The sequence below is a fragment of the Natator depressus genome, chromosome 11 (genome assembly GCF_965152275.1).
Source record: "Natator depressus isolate rNatDep1 chromosome 11, rNatDep2.hap1, whole genome shotgun sequence".
NCBI lineage: Eukaryota > Metazoa > Chordata > Testudines > Cheloniidae > Natator > Natator depressus.
The window spans coordinates 80,803,832-80,823,473 of record NC_134244.1 but is presented as its reverse complement, the minus strand read 5'-3'; the positions used below and the strand labels follow the sequence as shown (position 1 = coordinate 80,823,473).

Below are 19,642 nucleotides of genomic sequence, written 5' to 3'. Positions count from 1 at the left end.
ATAGTTATGCCAGTATAACTACCTGGTTTAGCTCATACTCAGAGGCACTCTTTGGGAAGTTACACTTGTATAAGAGGAGGCTACTTACTGTAAGGGGAGGCTCTTTGACATGTGCGGTCCCTATCTGGATTCCACATGTGGGCACACGTGTGTCATATGCCTGGGTCTGGAATTTTTTCTAAGTAGTGTCCATTGACCTGCACATGTGCAGTACCTGCAGGGGGGAGGGCTAGCTCAGTGGTTTGAGCATTGGCCTGCTAAACCCCGGGTTGTGAGTTCAATCCTTAAGGGGACCATTCAGGGATCTAGGGCAAAAATTGGGGATTGGTCCTGCTTTGAGCAGGGGGTTGGACTAGTTGACCTCCTGAGGTCCCTTCCAACCCTGATAGTCTATGATTCTATGATACCTTCCCTTGTGCTTCCAACCGAGGGCATAAGGGGCGGTGCAGGTCAACGCCTCTCCAGTTCCTCCTCTTACCACAATACAAGTGAGTCTGCAGCAGAGGGGAAGGGGGAGGGGGGTTGGAATACAGATAGGGACTACACATCTTGAAGAACCTCAAGTGACAGTAAATAACCTCTTCTTCTTCAAGTGCTGGTCCCTATGTGTATTCCACAGGTGGGTGATTTGTGATTAGTGATCAGTGCAGAGGTGGGTAAAAGGAAGCTGCTCCTACTGATGCATCTGCAGTGCCACTTGAGTCAGGGTATAGTAAGCCATAAACATGTGGACTGATCACCAGATTGTGGCTTCGCAAATGTCCTGCAATAGGATGCCCTGATAAGGATGCTGTGGAGGATTTGATGACTGGTGGGAAAGTCCTGATCAAGACTTTCATAAAGCGTACTGTAGTCGGGTGCATGAAGCTAGAGCGTCCCTCCATCCAGGAAAGGAAGGCACTAATCGCTGCTAGGTGTACACAAAGGGAACTAAAGGCTAGCCTGATGTTAGGGCAAGGAGACAGTCGAGGCTAACTGGAATGCCTACTGTGCTGAGGGACTGGTGGTGGTGATGCATCCAACTTGAGAAATTATGCCACTTAGCCTGGTAGCATGCTCTGGTCAAATCTTTTCTGCTTTGGTTAATGATCTCCTGGACTGAGGCAGAGCATGAGCATTCTATTTCCAATGCCCATCCAAACAACAGGCCGTGAGGTGGAGTGAGCTCAGGGTGGGTTAGGAGATCTGGGAATGGGTGGGTCATGATGGGTGGGCGTGTGGACAGCCTTAGGAGATCCATAAACTAGAACTGTCTGGGCCAATAGAGGAGGAGCTAGGAGGAGATTCTGTCTTGGTGAGTCTTCTGGAGAACTTGCAGTCTGGGGCATATCTGAGGTCACCTGTCTAGGGAAGCAGGAGAGTGTCACCCTGTGAGTCACTGACTCTGGCTCCACTGGAGCAATACATGGGAAGTTTTCTGTTTGTCTGGCATGCAAAGAGGTCCCATAAGGGGAGTACCTCACTGTAGCCAGACAGCCAGCCCCCCGCCTCAGACCAGCATTGCTGGGAACACACAGAAGCCAAAACAGGGCACTTAACATAAATTCCAGCACAGCCTTTGAAGCTGTGAAAAGCACAGGTGTGCTGCTACAATGTGCCTCTGGGAACATATACAACGACTAGGCTCACAGCAGGCAGAGGCGCTGTGACAGACATGGCTCTTAGCCCCTACTAAATAGCATGATGCACACACACCAACATCCTAGGTGGGAAAATATTTACCCTAATAAAAGGAATGTCCAGTAGTCGAAACTTATTGTTTCTCTCCCTTGCAAGTGTAAACTACTCTTGCGAGAGCTGGCGTCGCCCAGACAGACCAGCCCCAATTTGGCATAAGAAAGGAGAAAGAGAATAAAGGAGTACAGAGGTATAAGTAGGGGACCTACAGCACCATGATTTTTGAGTGCTTTTCACTATCTATCTGCTGGTCAGATAAGTGACAGCCTCCCAAGGCTTCTGCAGCTAAGAGGGTCCCTAAGCCTTGTCCCTTATTCGTCTTTCTGCGGAATTGAGTGACCGATCCTGGCTTGGCACCGCTGGAATCGAGAGATGCAAGGAGGGTAAGAAGCACCCACACCTGATCTCCTATCTTTAGTGTACACATATTTTGAAATAGAGCTCTATACTTTGTTTTCTTTCTTTGGGATTGTAGCTTCAGTTTTGTAACTTGTTTGTGTGTGTAACATCTCTACATTTAAATAAGTAGGCACTAGCAATTTTGTAACCACATGATTAGAATCTAGTTTAATAAATTTTGGTAACCATTTGTGCATAAGCCTGACTTGTTTCTCTGGTTTACTGTAAAGCAGCCAACACAATTAAAGAACCTCAGCCATTTTGGCTATAAAGCCTGGCCATTAGGTGAGAGTACTAAGAGCCTAGCGTTGAGTTGTGCCGCCTCCACGGGGCAAACTCTTGGGGCGCCTGTCAGTCAATCCTGACTGCCCACTGCGAAGGAGCTCTGAGCTCTAGCAGTTAAAGTCACGGGTGGTTAGGACCTTGGGGCATCCGTCAGCCTAGCCCGGCCGTGAAGGGACAGTGCGTCCTAGCGGTTAAAGTCATGGATGGTATAAAACGGGCATAGCTGGCACCTCACCAAACATCCTTGGCCATCGGCTAACACTCACCGCGTAAAGATGTTGGCCAGAACTGTGTCATGTATTTCCCATTCATGGTCTGTGGAGAGACTTCTGCTTAGTTTGTCCTCTAGGGAGTTCTGAGTGCCAGGGAAGTAAGTAGCCATACGGTAACCTGATTTCTGACACACCAGTTTCCCAGTCTGACTGCCTCCAGACAGAGGGGACGAGATCTCGCTCCTCCTTGTTTGTTTATATTGTCTGATAGGATTTGCACATGGAGTGAGCGAATGAGGACAAGGAAGGCTTTGCAGGCCAAGCAGACTGCTCTGAGTCCCAGTGAGTTTATATGCAGTCTGGCCCTCCTGTGGTGTCCATGTGTCCTGGGCTGTGCGGTGATACAAATGAGCACCCCATTCTGTAAGGGAGATGTCCGTCACAATGGTGGCCCTCAGTATAGAAGGAGTGAAGCGGGTCCCCACCATGACACTGTTTGGGTTTGACCACCAAGTAAGAGAGGCGAGAAATCCTGAGGAAACGGTGACTAGGGAGTCAATGTGGTCCCTGGTCAGCCAGTAGGTCAAGTGGAGCCAAGCTTGTAGGCCCCGCAAGTGGAGCCTGGTGAAAGGTGTCACAGAGGTGTTTGCGGCCATATGGCCCTAGAGGGAAAGGTACCAATGCACCATAGTTTGGGGCTTGTGGGTAATGTGGGAAATCAGGCTGGGTCTGGAATTTGCTCATCATGCAAAACTTTTCCATGGGAAGGAAAGCTTGTGCCAAGATCGAGTCCAGCCTTGCTCCTATGAAATGTATTGTCTGTATGGGTGACAAAGTGGACTCATCTTCGTTTATGCACCTAAGGTGGCAAGGAGGCACCGAAGAGTCTCTATTGCAAAGACAACTACTTGTCGGGATTGTCCCACCAGAAGCCAGTTGTCCAACTATGGGAACACCATATGTCACTGGTGTTGCATTTAGGCTGCTACTACCATGAACACCTTTGTGAAAAGCCTGGGTGATGTTGCAAGACCAAAGGGGAGGAGACATAACCGTAATAACCTCCTGTGCGATGGGTCAATGTCCACATGGAAATATGCGTCTTTCATGACAAGAGTTCTGAACCACACTCCCTCCTGAAGGGAGGAGATTATTCATGCCAGTGTAATCATCCTGAATTTCAGCTTCTTGATAATGATATTCAGCTGTCAAAGGTACAGGATAGGTCTCCACCCTCTGCCCTTTTGTGGGATGAGGAAATAAAGGGAACAGAACCCTCTTCCCTGGTATTGAGGCAGGACACTCTCTATTGTGCTCCAGTGTAATAGGGAGTCTACCTCTTGTTGAGGAATCAATTTGTGGGAGGGGTCTCCTGTGGGGGGTGGGGGGCAGGTGGGAGGTTTGTGAGGAGGGAAGGAAAGGAACTCTATGGAGTATCCATAATGGATAATCTCTATAATCCAACTGTCCGCGGTGATCTTGTTCCAACTGTGGATGAAAAAAGAAAGGCGGCCTCCAAAGATGATGGGTGGCACATTAGGTGGCATCGGTGGTGGTATGCAGGTCTCGACCTGTATGTAAAAAGTGGCGTTTGGTCTGCATTTGGAAGTAAGTGGATGATGTGGCAGGATGGGGGTACTCAATAAATGGACCACAGGCCAAATCTGGACCGCTCACTTCTTTTGAATAGACCTCAAAATCTTTTTATTTACTTATTATAATTATTATCATTATTGTTATTTTTTTGTTATTATTTTCTCTGGAGACTGAACCATGACTATACCTTGACCAAGAAATTTGGACCTTGACAAAAAATAATTGGCTACCCCTGTGGTAGGGGTTGGAGCCTGGAAACAGGTTCTCTGAGATCTGGGTCACTTGTGAGGAGATTCAGGTGGACATTGATAGTATGAGGGACAGGAGGAAGAAAGCTGTGGTCTGAAGGGCTGTTATGGATGTTTTCTTCTGGGGGCTAGAGTGGAAATTCACAGAGACCTCAGGGTGGATCTCGAGTCCTTCAGGGAATGCAGAGATTCATCCGTCTTTTCATTGAACAGATTGGCCTCATCAAAAAAGAGAGGTACGGTTTGGTTTTGCATCAACTTCAGGAAGGTCAATGCAATTTGACGCCTACCCAATACCAAGACTGGACAAGTTACTAGAACAGCTGGGACCAGCACTTCCAACTTCAGACCATGCCTTTCGGCTTCCACAGGGCTGCTGCAACCTTCCAACGGCTTATGAATAAGATCCACAATCCCCACCATCAATATACAGCAGCTTACTTTGATGACATTGTCATATACAGTTCACCTGGAAAGACCATCTACAGTATATAAGGGAAGTGTTAAAACCCCTAAAGGAAACAGAACTTACGGCCAACCTGGTGAAATGTAATTTGGCTGTGAGTGCAGTAACCCATGTGGGGTACTGTGTAGGAGGTAGCCCTGTGAAGCCAGTGGTTGATAAGGTGCAAGCCCTCACGAAGAGGCAAGTCAGACGTTTTCTTGGCCTTGCACGATATTACTGGAGGTGTATCCCCAGATTCACCTCAGTTGTGGCCCCACTTATGAAGATCCATAAGGGAAGATCCTAAGAAGATCCATTGGGATAGGAAATGCATGGAAGCATTCAGCAAACTGAAAATATGACTATGCTGGGCACCTGTACTCTTCAGCCCCAATTTTTCTCAGGAATTCATACTACACACAGCTGCCTCAAATGTCAGTCTTGGTGCCATCCTCTCAGAAGACGGTGAAGGAGAAAAACATCTGGTCCTATACAGTACTTAAGTAGGAAGTTATTCCCTAGGGAAAAGTCATACTCAATTATTGACAAGGAGGTATTAACTTTCCAATGGGTAGTAGATACCCTCAGGTATTACTTGTGTAGCCCCTTTTCCCTGATCACCGATTACATGCCTCTATGCTGGATTCAGACAATGGGGGATATGAACCCTCCTATGATGAGATAGTAGCTTGCACTATAACGCTATAATTTCCGAGTACAACACTGGGTGGGAAAGCACCACACAACCCCCAATTTCTTTTCACAGGAGATCGGGGATGGAGACAACCCAACCCCGAATGGCCTTTCAATCTTGAGGGGTGGGGCAGGTGAAGGGACAGACCCTCACTCTGATATGAAGGAAACTAACGAGCTCTTATGGGCCTGTTCCATGGTAACAAGATGCACCTTCAAAACTTGTTCAGCCTGGAGAAGGAGGAGCTTAAGAGGGGGAATTTACCATAGGAAGGGGCAGTGATCAGGAATAAGGCTGCTCCACCCAAAGACTGCTGGTTCTAGCCAAGGAGGGAACAGCCATGAGACGCACCACTCCCAAAGCTGCCCTGACTGACAGGAAAGCAGTATGCCCCTGGAAGAGTGGTAGAAGGTAAACCCTGTGAAGGAGCAAGAGAAGCAATAGATTCTAGGAGATTAACCCCTTACAGCTGAATATCCAGGGGCTATCTGAGAGACAGATCCTCCTCTTTTGCAAGGAGAAGGGAAGAGAAAGGAGCCAACCCTCTGCACATGTGCAGTTGCCTCATAGAGCTGCCCCAAGTGCTGCCAACTTGGGGAGAAAAGAAGGTAAACCACAGACAGTGGGACCTGGGGTGGGGGGTGTCCAGGGATCCCCACCATCTCACAAGACAATACAAAACAATCCCTCTTGGCTCACTGTGGGGTGGGGCCACACAATGCTGGAGTGGGCCAAACCATTCTAGCTGGTCCCAGGATGGCCTCATTATTGGAAGGGATAGTCCCTGTGGCTGTAAGATGTCCAGGAGATGGTGTTGGGGGTCCTGGGCCTTCTCCAGTGGGATTTGCAAGTCATCGGCCACCCTTTGGAATAGATCGTGAAGAGAGGGTGGCAACTGGATGACCATGTTATCCGGTAATGAGAAGGCTCCGGTAAGATGTGGCGCTACTGACACTGCTTCTTCCTCCTCATACACTGATGGAACTGGCTGACGAGACGGGGAAGAATGGTAGGACCCTTGCGAAAGTTACGGGCGTCTGCTATAAGGATCCCAGGGGCCCCAGTACAGCCAGAAGGAGGGATCTATTGGTTGTGGTGATCCCCATGGGAAATGACCAGGTGTCCCTGGGCAGGGCGGTGTCACAGTCAAGAGGATCGGGGTGCTGCAGCTGTCTGTTTGGGCTCCTGCGCCTTCCCATAGATATCGGTGGAGCTTTTGCCTCTGACTCCTCCAAGTCTGAAGATGGTTCCATTGGAAATGGTGGCACTGTTGGTACTGAGACGCTCCTGTCCGATGGATCGGGATGGGGTCTCTCCTCTGACAGCAGCAACAGGTCGGCCTCCAGGCTAAGAACTTCCCTGAGAACTGCAGGGCCCAACAGAAGTGGAGATTGTGGGTTGGGGAGAAAGACATCCTCTGGTGTCATAAAATTCTCAGTATGGCCCAAAGTCTGCGGAGTTCCCACTAAGGAACCAGAGGGACACACTTCATCCATCAGAGTTGGTCACTCTGTGAATTGCCGAGGCAGTACTGATGGTACATCCGGACCTGCACTCATGGAAGGGACTGGCCTGTCTTTCTGACCCGGTACTGCACTCACTGTTGGAACTGATGGATCCCTTTTCTTCTTTGCCATACCCTCCAGCCCAAGGGGCTTTGGCACCAGTTCCATGGGATCTGTACACAACGTCTCGCCTGACCCGGCATGGCTTGGGAAGCAGACATGTTCCTTGTGGGCAGTCAACTGCAGGGATCTGCCCTTATGCCCATGAGTGTGTTCCTTATTAGCATGGGGAGCCCAGTGTCCTGAGTTGTTGGGCTTTGGTGCCAGCGGCTCTGCTCCATGGCTCATGCTTGGATGGGCATTGCTGGTCAGCTGAGGCCAAATTACAGGGAGGTCCCTCTGGCCTGGATCAAAGCAGGGCCTCAAAGCCTCTTCCATTAGGTGCTTCTTCAGCCTAAGCCCTTCGTTGGGCCTCTCTGGTTCTGGGCGGGAAGGACACTTCTCAGATTATGCGCCTCACCCAGATGGTAGGGGCACCGTGGATGATCGTCACTGATGGAAAGAGCGGAGGCAGGAGATGCAGTTCTTGAAGCCCGGGAACCTGGGCATAGTCCCCAAGACAAAGACGGTCCCTGACTTGGGGGAGGGCTTTATTAAGCTGTTCTAAACTATATGACGTACAACTAAGATTTCTAAACTACAGGATAATTATTTGCAGCAAATATGTACCATAACTCTTCTTGAGCTTGCAAGAGCAAAGGAGAACAGGATTCTGATTCAGGCCATGTGGCCGAAAGAGGGAACTGGAGAGGTGTCGACCCGCACTGCCCCTTATACCGTCTGTTGGGGAGCATGGGGGAAAATATTGTGCACATGCAGGTCATTGGACACTGCCTGGAAAAAATTCCAGACTCAGTTGTGTGGCGTGCATGCACACCCAACATTTGGAATACGCAAAGGGACCAGCATTCAAAGAAGAACTATAATTATGCTGGTATAATTATGCCAGTTATTTTCCCTGAGTAGACAAGCCCTGCATAAAATAGGACAATACAATCATGTTAGCTGAGTTGGGATCTTTGATCTAACAAATCGGCACCAAACTCACATTTCACATTATTCTCTGCACAGTACATCATGTCTGCTGCATGGACAAACTGGTACCCAGAGCCTCTCATGCAGAGCTCCATTTCTGTGTATCCCAGCACAACTTTACCTCTGTAAAATAAAACAAACAAAAAAGAAATAGAGTTCACAAAACTTTTAGGACCAAGGATGAATGCAGAACAGAGCTATGTCAGTCCATTAGCTAGGGTTTAACCTAATCTGTGCAGTTATCTGATAACAGGGAAAACTATGGTGGGTTTAGCTCACCCACAGTTATCCCTCCAGCTGAGTGAAGAGGCATTTTCCATTCTGTGAAAAATTCTGGGATTTTTGGGAATTCTGGGAAAATGTTTCAGTCCCCAGTAGGATAAAACAAACCAAAGAAAAATCAACTCAAAATTTCTTGCAGAATGACTGCTCCAGCTGGGAAACTAGGCAACCTGCCTACCCAAGGAGCCAGCCTGCTGGGCTGTCCAGGTCCTCAGGGAGCTGCCCCAGACAGGAAACCGGCTTCCCAACTCCTTGGGGAGCCTGGGAGCTGGGGCCTCCCCAGCCAGCTACCCCGGACTGCGGATCCTGGAAGCCTGGGCTGCCAAGGAACTGCCAGCATATGAGCTTGGGTTTCGAGCCTCTCAACTCCCATTCAGCCCAGCTGACTGGCTGCTGAAGAGCAGGACCTCTGAGCTGGTGTGTACCAAGTTTTGGATTGAACCCTGGCTGGGTTCTACTGGAATTTTGTCAAGTTCCTGCAGAATGTTTTGATTTCAACAAATCAGCATTTTCCAACAGAAAAACGTTCCAGTCAAAAAGCTCCATCCAACTCTACTCACTGCTCACTTCACAAAAACACAGTTGGGAAGAGTCATCTTCAGTATGTTCTCCCTGCACCTCTGTCTTTAGACCAGTGGTGCTCAAACTTTCCCAGTTGTGCCTCCCTTACCAGTAATGGAATCTGTCTTTGCTCCCCTGCCACCATTACTGCACAGCCAAGGCTCCCTCAGCAGAGGAGCTGGGGCTGGAGGCGGAGCTGCGGGCAGAACTGGGGCTAGGGGAGGAGCTGGGGATGGGGGAGGAGCTGGGGGTGGAACTGGGGCTAGGGAAGGAGCTGGGGCTAGCGGTGGGTCTAGAGGCGGAGCTGGGGCTAGGGGAGGAGCTGGGTCTAGAGGCGGAGCTGGGTCTAGAGGCGGAGCTGGTCTGGGCTGGAGAGGGAATGGCGGCGAAGCCGGGATGTGGGTGGGGCAGGGGCTGGAGTGGACATGGGGTTGAGGGTGGAGCGGAACTGTGGGCAGATCTGGCCTGGAGGTGGAGTTGGGCCTGGAGGCATGGTGCTCCCTCCCCACCCCCTTTGAGGGCTGGCTGGGCCTGGATACAGAGCGGGACTGGGGGTTGAACAGGGTTGGGGGAGGAGCGAGGCTGGGGGTGGAGTTGGTCTAGTAGCAGAGTGGGGACAGAAGCGTGGTGCTCTCTCCCTACCCCTGTAGGGGCTGGCCCACCACATACCCACCCCCAAATGTTCCTCCATAGGGGGCGCTCCCCACAGTTTGGGGACCACTGCTTTAAAGGTGTTTCTGGATATTCTCCAAGCTGAGAATTTGTAGCAAGATGCCTTCTACATGGAAGGAAAGGTAGAAGAGCAATAATAATTGTAAAGTAAAATTAATGCCCTTAAATAACCGTGACTGTCATTTTCAAAGGAGTCCAAGTTAGCTGCCCAACTCCCACTGCATTTCAGTGGGAGCTGGGCACTGTAACGGGGTGGCCAGCCCCTTTAACTGCCAGAGGTCTGGAGCTGGCCAGGCCCATCCAGTTAGCCCTGCCTTCCACACCTGGGATGCGGCATGGGGTTTCATCAGTATAACCAGCAGGGTTTGGAGGAGTTGATTCTTCTAAAAGGAGCAGCAGGAAGCAGGGGGTTCCATGTCCGCATGCTTGCTTAGCTTGCTCAGTCAGGGAGGGAAATAACAAGAGTGAGGCTGGAGGGAGAGATTTTAGCCTGCCAAGGCAAGGAATGGCTGCGGGGTGTGAATAGGCTCCAGCAGGAAACCCAGGAGTAGCAGGTGGGAACTGGGAAATGGCAAAGACTACAGAGGCTGCTGAGCATGAGCAGGCTTCGGGAGGGGACCCAGAGTCTTTAAAGAAAAGACTTGAGGCAGGGAAGGTCTGGGAGGCCCTGGTGGGAAAGACAAGGAGTGGGAACATGTGGAAGATTTGAGAACTCTGTTTTGGGAGTCTAGGGAGAACTGCTGAACTTGAGTAGAGTTTTTCTGATAGTTTGAGTTATTGGCCCAGAACCGAAGAAAAAGGAAACTGAAGCAGGGATGACCACGTACCATGAGGGAGCACTTAGGAGGCAGCTGGCCCACGGACAGGTACCTAAATCCTTTATGCTGCTGTGATAATCCCAGCGTATACCACTAGCTGGAAATATGTTTTGAGACAGAGTGGGTTTTAACCTGATGATGTCCCTTTGAATGTATTTATGTTTAATGCTGGTTATTTGTAATGCAACGGACAAAGTTTTCATAGAAGATTTTTTTTCTCTATTCACTTAATCCAGCATTTGGCCAGGGTTACAATCTACTGTTTTTTCTATTTCTACAACAGCAGTACTAGTGGCTCTTGTTTCGCATTTCACATCTGCTGTAGCATGATGCCTGCCTATATCCTCAGCAAACTTAACAAGAGCTGTGAGCAAGTGGCATCTCGGCCCCTATTCTGTGCCATACCTTGAATCGCAGGCCATGGGGGTAAAGTCCAGCTTGTGTTTTGTTTGGAAGATGAAGGTCTTGGTTTGAAGCTCCAGGATAGAAAGCGGTTGGAGTGGAGTTGCGATGGCAAACAGAGCCAGCTGTGGAAGCCTGAGGGTCCCATCTTCTGTTCTCTTTTGCTGCCCAGGGAGGAATTTCAAACGGCCGTGGAAATTCAAGGCCTTTGGGGAAGAAGGAAAAAGTGGGGATGACAAACATATACACTAGTGACATGGATCATTCGTATCAGAATCTCTCCATTCAAGTCCTTACCACTGTAGTATATGGGCACCACACAGACATTACTGAATATATCCCCCGTGAGCTGGGGAAAATTATCCCTGTTTCACAGATAAGACCCTCCATTATACCTATTGGGCACATGAGAAACAGAGGCACAGTGAGACTTGCCCCAGGGCACACAGAGAGTTGAACATGGTTCTTCTGAGTTCCAGGGCAGGGCCTTAGCCACCAGGCCATCCTTCCTCTCTAGTATCTCATCCCAAAACCCCAACTATCCAGAGGAAGCTCAGAGCCTGGCAGAGCTCTGTGGACTCCCCACAGAGTGGCATGAATGGGGAAATATTCCTTTCCCCATCAACTCCCATCATCTCTGGTCAGGTTTGCACCACCCCATAGCAGAAGCTAGGCTCAGAGTCTGTTCCCTGAGGTGTGGCTGTCATGGGGCAAGTGCAGCAGGGAAGCAAGACCTAGATCCTCAGAGGCATTTAAGCACCTAGCTCCCATTGAGAGGTAGGTGCCTAAATCTCTCTGGGGATCCGAGCCCAAACGCCTTGCTGTGTGGATTACCAGGAATCCTGAGGAGTTGTCCAACAAGCAACGGAAGCGACAGATGAAGCTTCTTTCTAAGAAAGAGGAATTCTCAGGTGGCAGGTGCCGGGGGTCATCCATGGTGGCGGTGCTGCTGCCTACATGAGGCATGGCTGGAAACCAAACCAAACCAAGAAAGGATGTATTCATCTGGTTTGAAACCGCTTCAGAACATTCCTGTTATGCTGAGTCCTTAATGTCCACCAGGCATGGAGGAAAGGCTTGGGTAATGCTGTTTGGAATGCACGAGCCTCTTGGAACCGGTTCTCCCCTCCATACATGTGCAGAGCTCCCATTCGTCTTCTCAGAAGACACACGAGCACATTGGAAGCTGAGCAGACCCCTAATTATAGCACTGTGTGAGGGTCTGTTGGCATTCCCAGCACAAGTGCTTCTTTTCTGGGGTCTGTCACTTGGCTTTAAAGGGATGATCTGGAATCAAGTTTGCCAGGCATTGTCTCCACCCAGAATAGAATAAGGTGCTGAAATTGATTAAATTGAAAACTAATTCAGCCCTTTTAAAATTTCATGCCTGTGAATAATGTATCATGCGTATGCACAGATGCACCTTAAGACCCTGATTCTCCAAAGACTGAGACACCTGCTTAGCTTTATATACTGTTTGTAACCACTGAAGTCAGCATGCACGTGCGTAAGTCTTTGCAGGATGGGGGCTGTCATAAATATAAAGGGAAGAATAACCATCTTTCTGTATACAGTGCTATAAAATCCCTCCTGGCCAGAGGCAAAATCCTTTCACCTGTAAAGGGTTAAGCTAAGGTAACCCTGCTGGCACCTGACCCAAAATGGCAAATGAGGGGACAAGATTCTTTCAAATCTGGAGGGCAGGGGGAACAAAGGGGTTGGTCTGTCTGTGTGATGCTTTTGCTGGGAACAGATCAGGAATGCAGCCTTACAACTCCTGTAAAGTTAGTAAGTAATCTAGCTAGAAAATGTGTTAGATTTTCTTTTGTTTAATGGCTTGTAAAATAAGCTGTGCTGGAGGGAATGTGTCTTCCTGTTTTTGTGTCTTTTTGTAACTTAAGGTTTTGCCTAGAGGGATTCTCTATGTTTTGAATCTGATTACCCTGTAAAGTATTTACCATCCTGATTTTACAGAGGTGATTCTTTTACCTTTTCTTTAAATAAAATTCTTCTTTTAAGAACCTGATTGATTTTTCATTGCTCTTAAGATCCAAGGGTTTGGTGTTCACCTGTACCAATTGGTGAGGATTGTCAAGCCTTCCCCAGGAAAAGGGGTGTAGGGCTTGGGGGGGGGGATATTTTGGTGGAAGAGTGGGCTCTTTCCCTGTTCTTTGTTTAAAACGCTTGGTGGTGGCAGCATACTGTTCAAGGACAAGGCAAACTTTGTACCTTGGGGAAGTTTTTAACCTAAGCTGGTAAGAATAAGCTTAGGGGGTCTTTCGTGCAGGTCCCCACATCTGTACCGTAGAGCTCAGAGTGGGGAGGGAACCTTGACAGGGGCCTACAGGCTATGATCTAAGCTAGGGTAGGTGGATGCCAGCCAATGAAGGCAAGAGAGTTGTTTTCTTTTACATCAGCTCTAGACATCCAGTGGACTGCTTATGTGCTTATGTGAATCCAGAAGCTTTAAATTAGGCGGTGAAATCTGTCAGAAGAAATTAGCAGCCCATAATATGGTGTGATAATTTTTTCCTATTTCAAAAAAAATTTGGCCAAATATACATGATTAAAGTCAGTCCCAGTGCTAGTGCTGCAAGCATTTTTAGCAGGCATCTCAAAGAGTATTTAGACACTAATTCATCAGTGTTGTAATAAACATGGCTTTAAAGGCAGGCAGGGAGCAATTCCTGCCTCGCAGGCATATACCACATATTAACAGAGTGATGCCAATGAGGGAGAACACATAGTCACTGTTGTTCTCTCCTTTTTGTTAATAAAAAGAGAGCCTCAATTCTAAAAAGCCCCCTGGAGTAAATTCTCTCACGGTCTTGATCTACACAAGCATAGGAAACGCAGAGTAAGGCCAGGCTAGCACTAGATATTTGTTAGTACAGTAATCAGGGTTAGCAGGTGATTTTTTTATGACATATCTACATTGACAAAAGTCCTGGTGTAAATACAGTAAAAACTATACCAGCAAAAGCACTCTTTTAGATGGTATAAGCTGCATCTACACGAGAAGGATTTGTCAATATAGTTATACCAGTATGGCTACATCAGCTAGCCTTTTCTACTGTCTTAGGGCATGTCTACACCCCAGCTGGAAGGGTGCTTCCAAGGGTGTGTAGTCACCTGAATATGTACCCAGGGTGGGGTAGGTTTGTACTCAGGTGGTACGCACGAGCCATTGCCCATGCCACCATGGCCACACCGCTATTTTTAGCGTGCCATCTCCAACAGAGTTGGCGCGTGTCTGTATACCCACATTGGGAAGTGCCCTCCCACCTGCTGTGTAGATGTACTCTTCGGGTTAGTTCCTCATTCTGTTGAGCATTTGAGGCACAATGATGAACCTGTGGAACATGATTCACCTTGGGCATTGCTGCCCCATCTCAAACCTTCCCTTTGGCTGGAAGTGTCATTCTGAAAGATGTAACCAGGTGACTTGAGTTGCATCTGAGTCCCTCAGGTTTTCAGCCCAGATATTGCCTAGGACTCTGTTGGTCTCTTCTATGGATGATCTCCTAGGGATGGACAGGGCTCAGGCATTGGTAGATCTTAGCCAGCCTTCACCCTGTTGCCCATGAATCATTGTTGACTCTTTTGAAGCCTCTGGCAGGGCCAGGCAGGAGAACATTCCCTGCCACTATGGGGACTTGGGCACTGGTGTGCCTTGGTCCTTCCTATTCCCTGCCTGTGCAGTCCGCGGGCCGTCACACTTTCGTCTAATTTTGATGGCTGGGTTTAGTGTACAGGTGCTGGTGTTGGCCTGTGACATACAGGAAGTCACACTAGATAGTGCTCCCTTCTGGCCTTAAACCTATAATTCGGTGCCGCAGTGGCTCTTCCCTGTGGGAGCTGCCAGAGGTGGAGCTGTGCAATGGCTCCTTTGGCTCACAGGGATCTGCGCTGTGTATGGGGGTGGCTGGGAAAGGCCATGAGAAGTTCTGGGTGGCAGCAGTGCCACACTCATGCTGATGGAAAGTCAATATTATGCATCAGATCTAGGTGCTGCAGCCACATGATTTTTTCAAGGTTTTCTTGGGATAGAGACTCCCACTGACTCTGATGGGCAGTGGGTCTGGCATGGAGCCAAGCAGATATTATATCTTGGCTCTTGCCCCTCTCTTCTCAGAGCCATATGTGGAGGTCTAGCTTCCCATTCTCTGGGAGGCCATGAATGGAAACCCTGTACCACAGTGAGAAGGGAAGAGTGGGTTTGGCTCTCTCTCTAGAGAGATTTTTTTTTCCATTTTAAATAAGCTGGTAGACACAGCTTAGACACACTGGGGGAGTTTTCTGGTTCCTCCATTCCTTGGCCTTTCTAATTGGTCTGGCTCTCCATTGCCCATCAAAACAGATTTGATTCTTCCACTTAGAACAACAGAACAGCATCCAGCACAAAGCAGCCACAAATTACATTGCCTTCCCCCACCACTTGGCTTTCGTGAGCTGGGCTCTAATGTAAGGACAGGGTTCCCAATGGGATTACGATTCCCATTGTGCTTTACAGCCCTTTGTTTGCTTTAGCACGTCTCAGCGCTTCGGGCTTGTCAGTCTCCATAGGGCTTTTCCCGTAGAGCTCATTCAGGCAGCAGTAGTCATGAAGATGGCTCTCACTGCACAAACAGTCTTGTGTTCCCTCAGCCCTGGTCACTCACCGTCTGTGCCCTGCTCCAGTTCTTTGTATGGAGGTGGGTTTAAGGACCAACGCAGCTGGCATTGGAACATGGCTCGATCGTCCGTGTGGATCAGCTCCAATACACTCTGGTAGATGATGTCTGACTGAAAAGAAATCAACAGGAATGCGCCATTGAACACCCATTCAGCTGGGAGCCACATGGAGCAAGAAATGAAAGGCACAACTAATTCATCGCAGCAGCACTGCTCTGCAGCCCGTGTCCCCTGTCTGTGGCTCAACCCCTGTGCATGGTCTGGCTTCCTCAGCACTGCCAAACTGACTAAGCATAGCTGGCCGACCCTTTGACAACTGCCACTGAGACAAGTGCATAGCAAAGCGGTTAAATCAGCCGCATGTTTGAGTCATTCAGACTAGCTGGAGAATAAGAACATAAGAATGGCCATACTGGGTCAGACCAAATGTCCATCCAGCCCAGTATCCGGTCTGCCGACAGTGGCCAATGCCAGATGCCCCAGAGGGAGTGAACCTAACAGGTAATGATCAAGTGATCTCTATCCTGCCATCCATCTCCACCCTCTGACAAACAGGGGCTAGGGACACCATTCCTAACCCATCCCGGCTAATAGCCATTAATGGACTTAACCTCCATGAATTTATCCAGTTCTCTTTTAAACCCTGTTATAGTCCTAGCCTTCACAACCTCCTCAGGCAAGGAGTTCCACAGGTTGACTGTGCGCTGTGTGAAGAACTTCCTTTTATTTGTTTTAAACCTGCTGCCCACTAATTTCATTTGGTGGCCCCTAATTCTTATATTGTGGGAACAAGTAAATAACGTTTCCTTATTCACTTTCTCCACACCACTCATGATTTTATATACCTCTATCATATCCCCCCTTAGTCTCCTCTTTTCCAAGATGAAAAGTCCTAGCCTCTTTAATCTCTCCTCATATGGGACCCATTCCAACCCCCTAATCATTTTAGTTGCCCTTTTCTAATGCCAGTATATCTTTTTTGAGATGAGGAGACCACATCTGTACACAGTATTCAAGATGTGGGTGTACCATGGATTTATATAAGGGCAATAAGATATTCTCCATCTTATTCTCTATCCCTTTTTAAATGATTCCTAACATCCTGTTTGCTTTTTTGACTGTCGCTGCACATTGCGTGGACATCTTCAGAGAACTATCCACCATGACTCCAAGATCTCTTTCCTGATTAGCTGTAGCTAAATCAGCCCCCATCATATTGTATGTATAGTTGGGGTTATTTTTTCCAATGTGCATTACTTTACATTTATCCACATTAAATTTCATTTGCCATTTTGTTGCCCAATCACTTAGTTTTGTGAGATCTTTTTGAAGTTCTTCACGGTCTGCTTTGGTCTTAAGTATCTTGAGACGTTTAGTATCATCTGCAAACTTTGCCACCTCACTGTTTACCCCTTTCTCCAGATCATTAATGAATAAGTTGAATAGGATTGGTCCTAGGACTGACCCTTGGGGAACACCACTAGTTACCCCTCTCCATTCTGAAAATTTACCATTTATTCCTTTGTTCCCTGTCTTTTAACCAGCTCTCAATCCATGAAAGGATCTTCCCTCTTATCCCATGACCACTTAATTTACGTAAGAGCCTTTGGTGAGGGACCGTGTCAAAGGCTTTCTGGAAATCTAATTACACTATGTCCACTGGATCCCCCTTGTCCACATGTTTGTTGACCCCTTCAAGGAACTCTAACAGATTAGTAAGACACGATTTCCCTTTAAAGAAATCATGTTGACTTTTGCCCAACAATTTTTGTTCTTCTATGTTTCTGACAATTTTATTCTTTACTGTTGCTTCAGCTAATTTGCCCGGTACTGATCATTTTAATTGCCAGGATCACCTCTCGAGCCCTTTTTAAATATTGGCGTTACATTAGCTATCTTCCAGTCATTGGGTACAGTAGCTGATTTAAAGGACAGGTTACAAACCAGTTAATAGTTCCGCAATTTCACATTTGAGTTCTTTCAGAACTCTTGGGTGAATGCCATCTGGTCCCGGTGACTTGTTACTGTTAAGTTTATCAATTAATTCCAAAACCTCCTCTAATGACACTTCAATCTGTGACAATTCCTCAGATTTGTCACCTACAAAGGACAGCTCAGGTTTGGGAATCTCTCTAACATCCTCAGCCGCGAAGACTGAAGCAAAGAATTCATTTAGTTTCTCCACAATGACTTTATCATCTTTAAGTGCTCCTTTTGTATCTCGATTGTCCAGAGGCCCCACTTGTTGTTTAGCAGGCTTCCTGCTTCTGATGTACTTAAAAAAACATTTTGTTATTACCTTTTGAGTTTTTGGCTAGCTGTTCTTCAGATTCCTTTTTTGGCTTTTCTTATTACATTTTTACACTTAATTTGGCAGTGTTTATGCTCCTTTCTATTTACCTCACTAGGATTTGACTTCCACTTTTTAAAAGATGCCTTTTTATCTCTCACTGCTTCTTTTACATGGTTGTTAAGATATGAAGGCTCTGAAAGTGGGACTATAATCTTATGACTTGTATTACTGTGGCATTCAAAGCCAGAGGCCATCTGGCTGGGAAGCATTCCCACCAGAAAGAAGAAAACAGTCTCCTGGACCTCGTACAAGGGACATGTGGACTGAATCAATCCATCAGGCTATGCAAAATATAAAACGACTTTCAAACCAGGGTGCCTGAGGATTTCCTCCCACACCTCCTGGAAATGCAACAGACTCTTCCATTTAATGAATCTCTCCCCTTCTCCCTCTGCTTAGGCCATGGTGGAGGGCATTCATGAAGTTCAGTTTGGGTGGCTTTTAGGGTTACTTTTTAATTCAGCATCAAAGAATTAACAGTTTCAGCTGAAAGCCAAAGGATAGCAACAGAAAAATAAAAATAAACATTCCAAACACTACCTGATTTCCCTGCTGGCACCATGTTCAACGATTGGTCCATAGTCTCTTCCCAGGCCACCTGCTGTGCAAAACCTTTACACAGCAATCTTTAAAACTACCTATTAGCATAGGCCACCAAGTGCCTTTTCAGGTTGAGACTCTCCCAGGGTCAGGAGTGTTAAGATCCAGGATTCTGTTCCAGACTCTGCTGTGTGAAAAAAAAAAAAACGAGGAGTCCTTGTGGCACCTTAGAGACTAACAAATTTATTTGGGCATAAGCTTTTGTGGGCTAGAACCCACTTCATAAGATGTATGAAGCATTCCATATGAATGGGCTAACGGAGCAGCACACCCCAACTGGTTTGGAGTTGTTCCCTCCATCAAAAGGCAAGACAGACATGTTTAAAAATTTTAAAATGACCCGTACGCTGGTTGTATGGTGAGGGGCTGTGCTAAACGTTCACAGCCAAATGAGAAAGTACAAGAGGGAACAATTTGAAATTGCTGGGGGTGGCGTTCAAAACTCTCGTAAGGCCAGTCTTGGACCATCCTTTCCCCAAAGCAGCTCCCATTTGACAGATGCAGGGTCAGGGGCCTTCCTCAAATTCTGGCCACACGATTGATATCCTTGTGTGTCTCCTTGGATTGGGGATAAAGGGGACAAAAAAATGATCTCCTGTGCCCTCCCCCTTTTAGGGGATAACTGGCTGGCCTGTACCTCCTAACCCCTCGGTCTTCAGGGGCTGGCAAGGAGATTCTTGTCCCTTCCCACCCACCAATCCATGGGACGGGTCTTTGGGGAAAGAGGGCACCAGCTGGAGTACAGGGAATGCCCCACTGTTGATATTAACAGCCCTGCATTGAGCCTCAACATGGTTTGAGGTCTTTTCAGAGTTGCCCTGTTTGGGGCTAGGAAAGGGACTAAAACTATGCTGGGACTTAAAGAGACTTAAAACTATGCTGACCATCACATCTTAGCTACTTATATAGTTGCATTACTGTAGTATCTAAGCACCTCACAATATTTACCAGGCTTCATGTATGCAGTGTATCCAGTGTTTTGGCTTGCTGGCTTGTATTTAAAGACCCTTCAGATGTCTTACAAAATGTGGGACAAGTTAATTAAACCTAAGATGACCTCACTTTTCCCCCTGGTTGTATAGGAACTCCAATTAAAAATCTTTTATACTTGCTACTATGTCTTT

At 47.7% G+C, this 19,642-nt stretch overlaps 1 protein-coding gene across 1 annotated transcript in view; it reads right to left on the bottom strand.

Moving 5' to 3' along the window:
- Positions 1–19,642, bottom strand: part of LOC141996272 (aryl hydrocarbon receptor-like) — a 164,230-nt gene that overhangs the window by 3,037 nt on the left and 141,551 nt on the right. Inside the window, exons 5-8 of the mRNA XM_074968256.1 lie at positions 15,553–15,676; positions 11,726–11,859; positions 10,895–11,097; positions 8,170–8,279 (exon numbers count right to left, since the gene is read on the bottom strand). Coding sequence (XP_074824357.1) covers positions 8,170–8,279; positions 10,895–11,097; positions 11,726–11,859; positions 15,553–15,676 — 571 coding nt within the window. The remainder of the gene's footprint in view (positions 1–8,169; positions 8,280–10,894; positions 11,098–11,725; positions 11,860–15,552; positions 15,677–19,642) is intronic.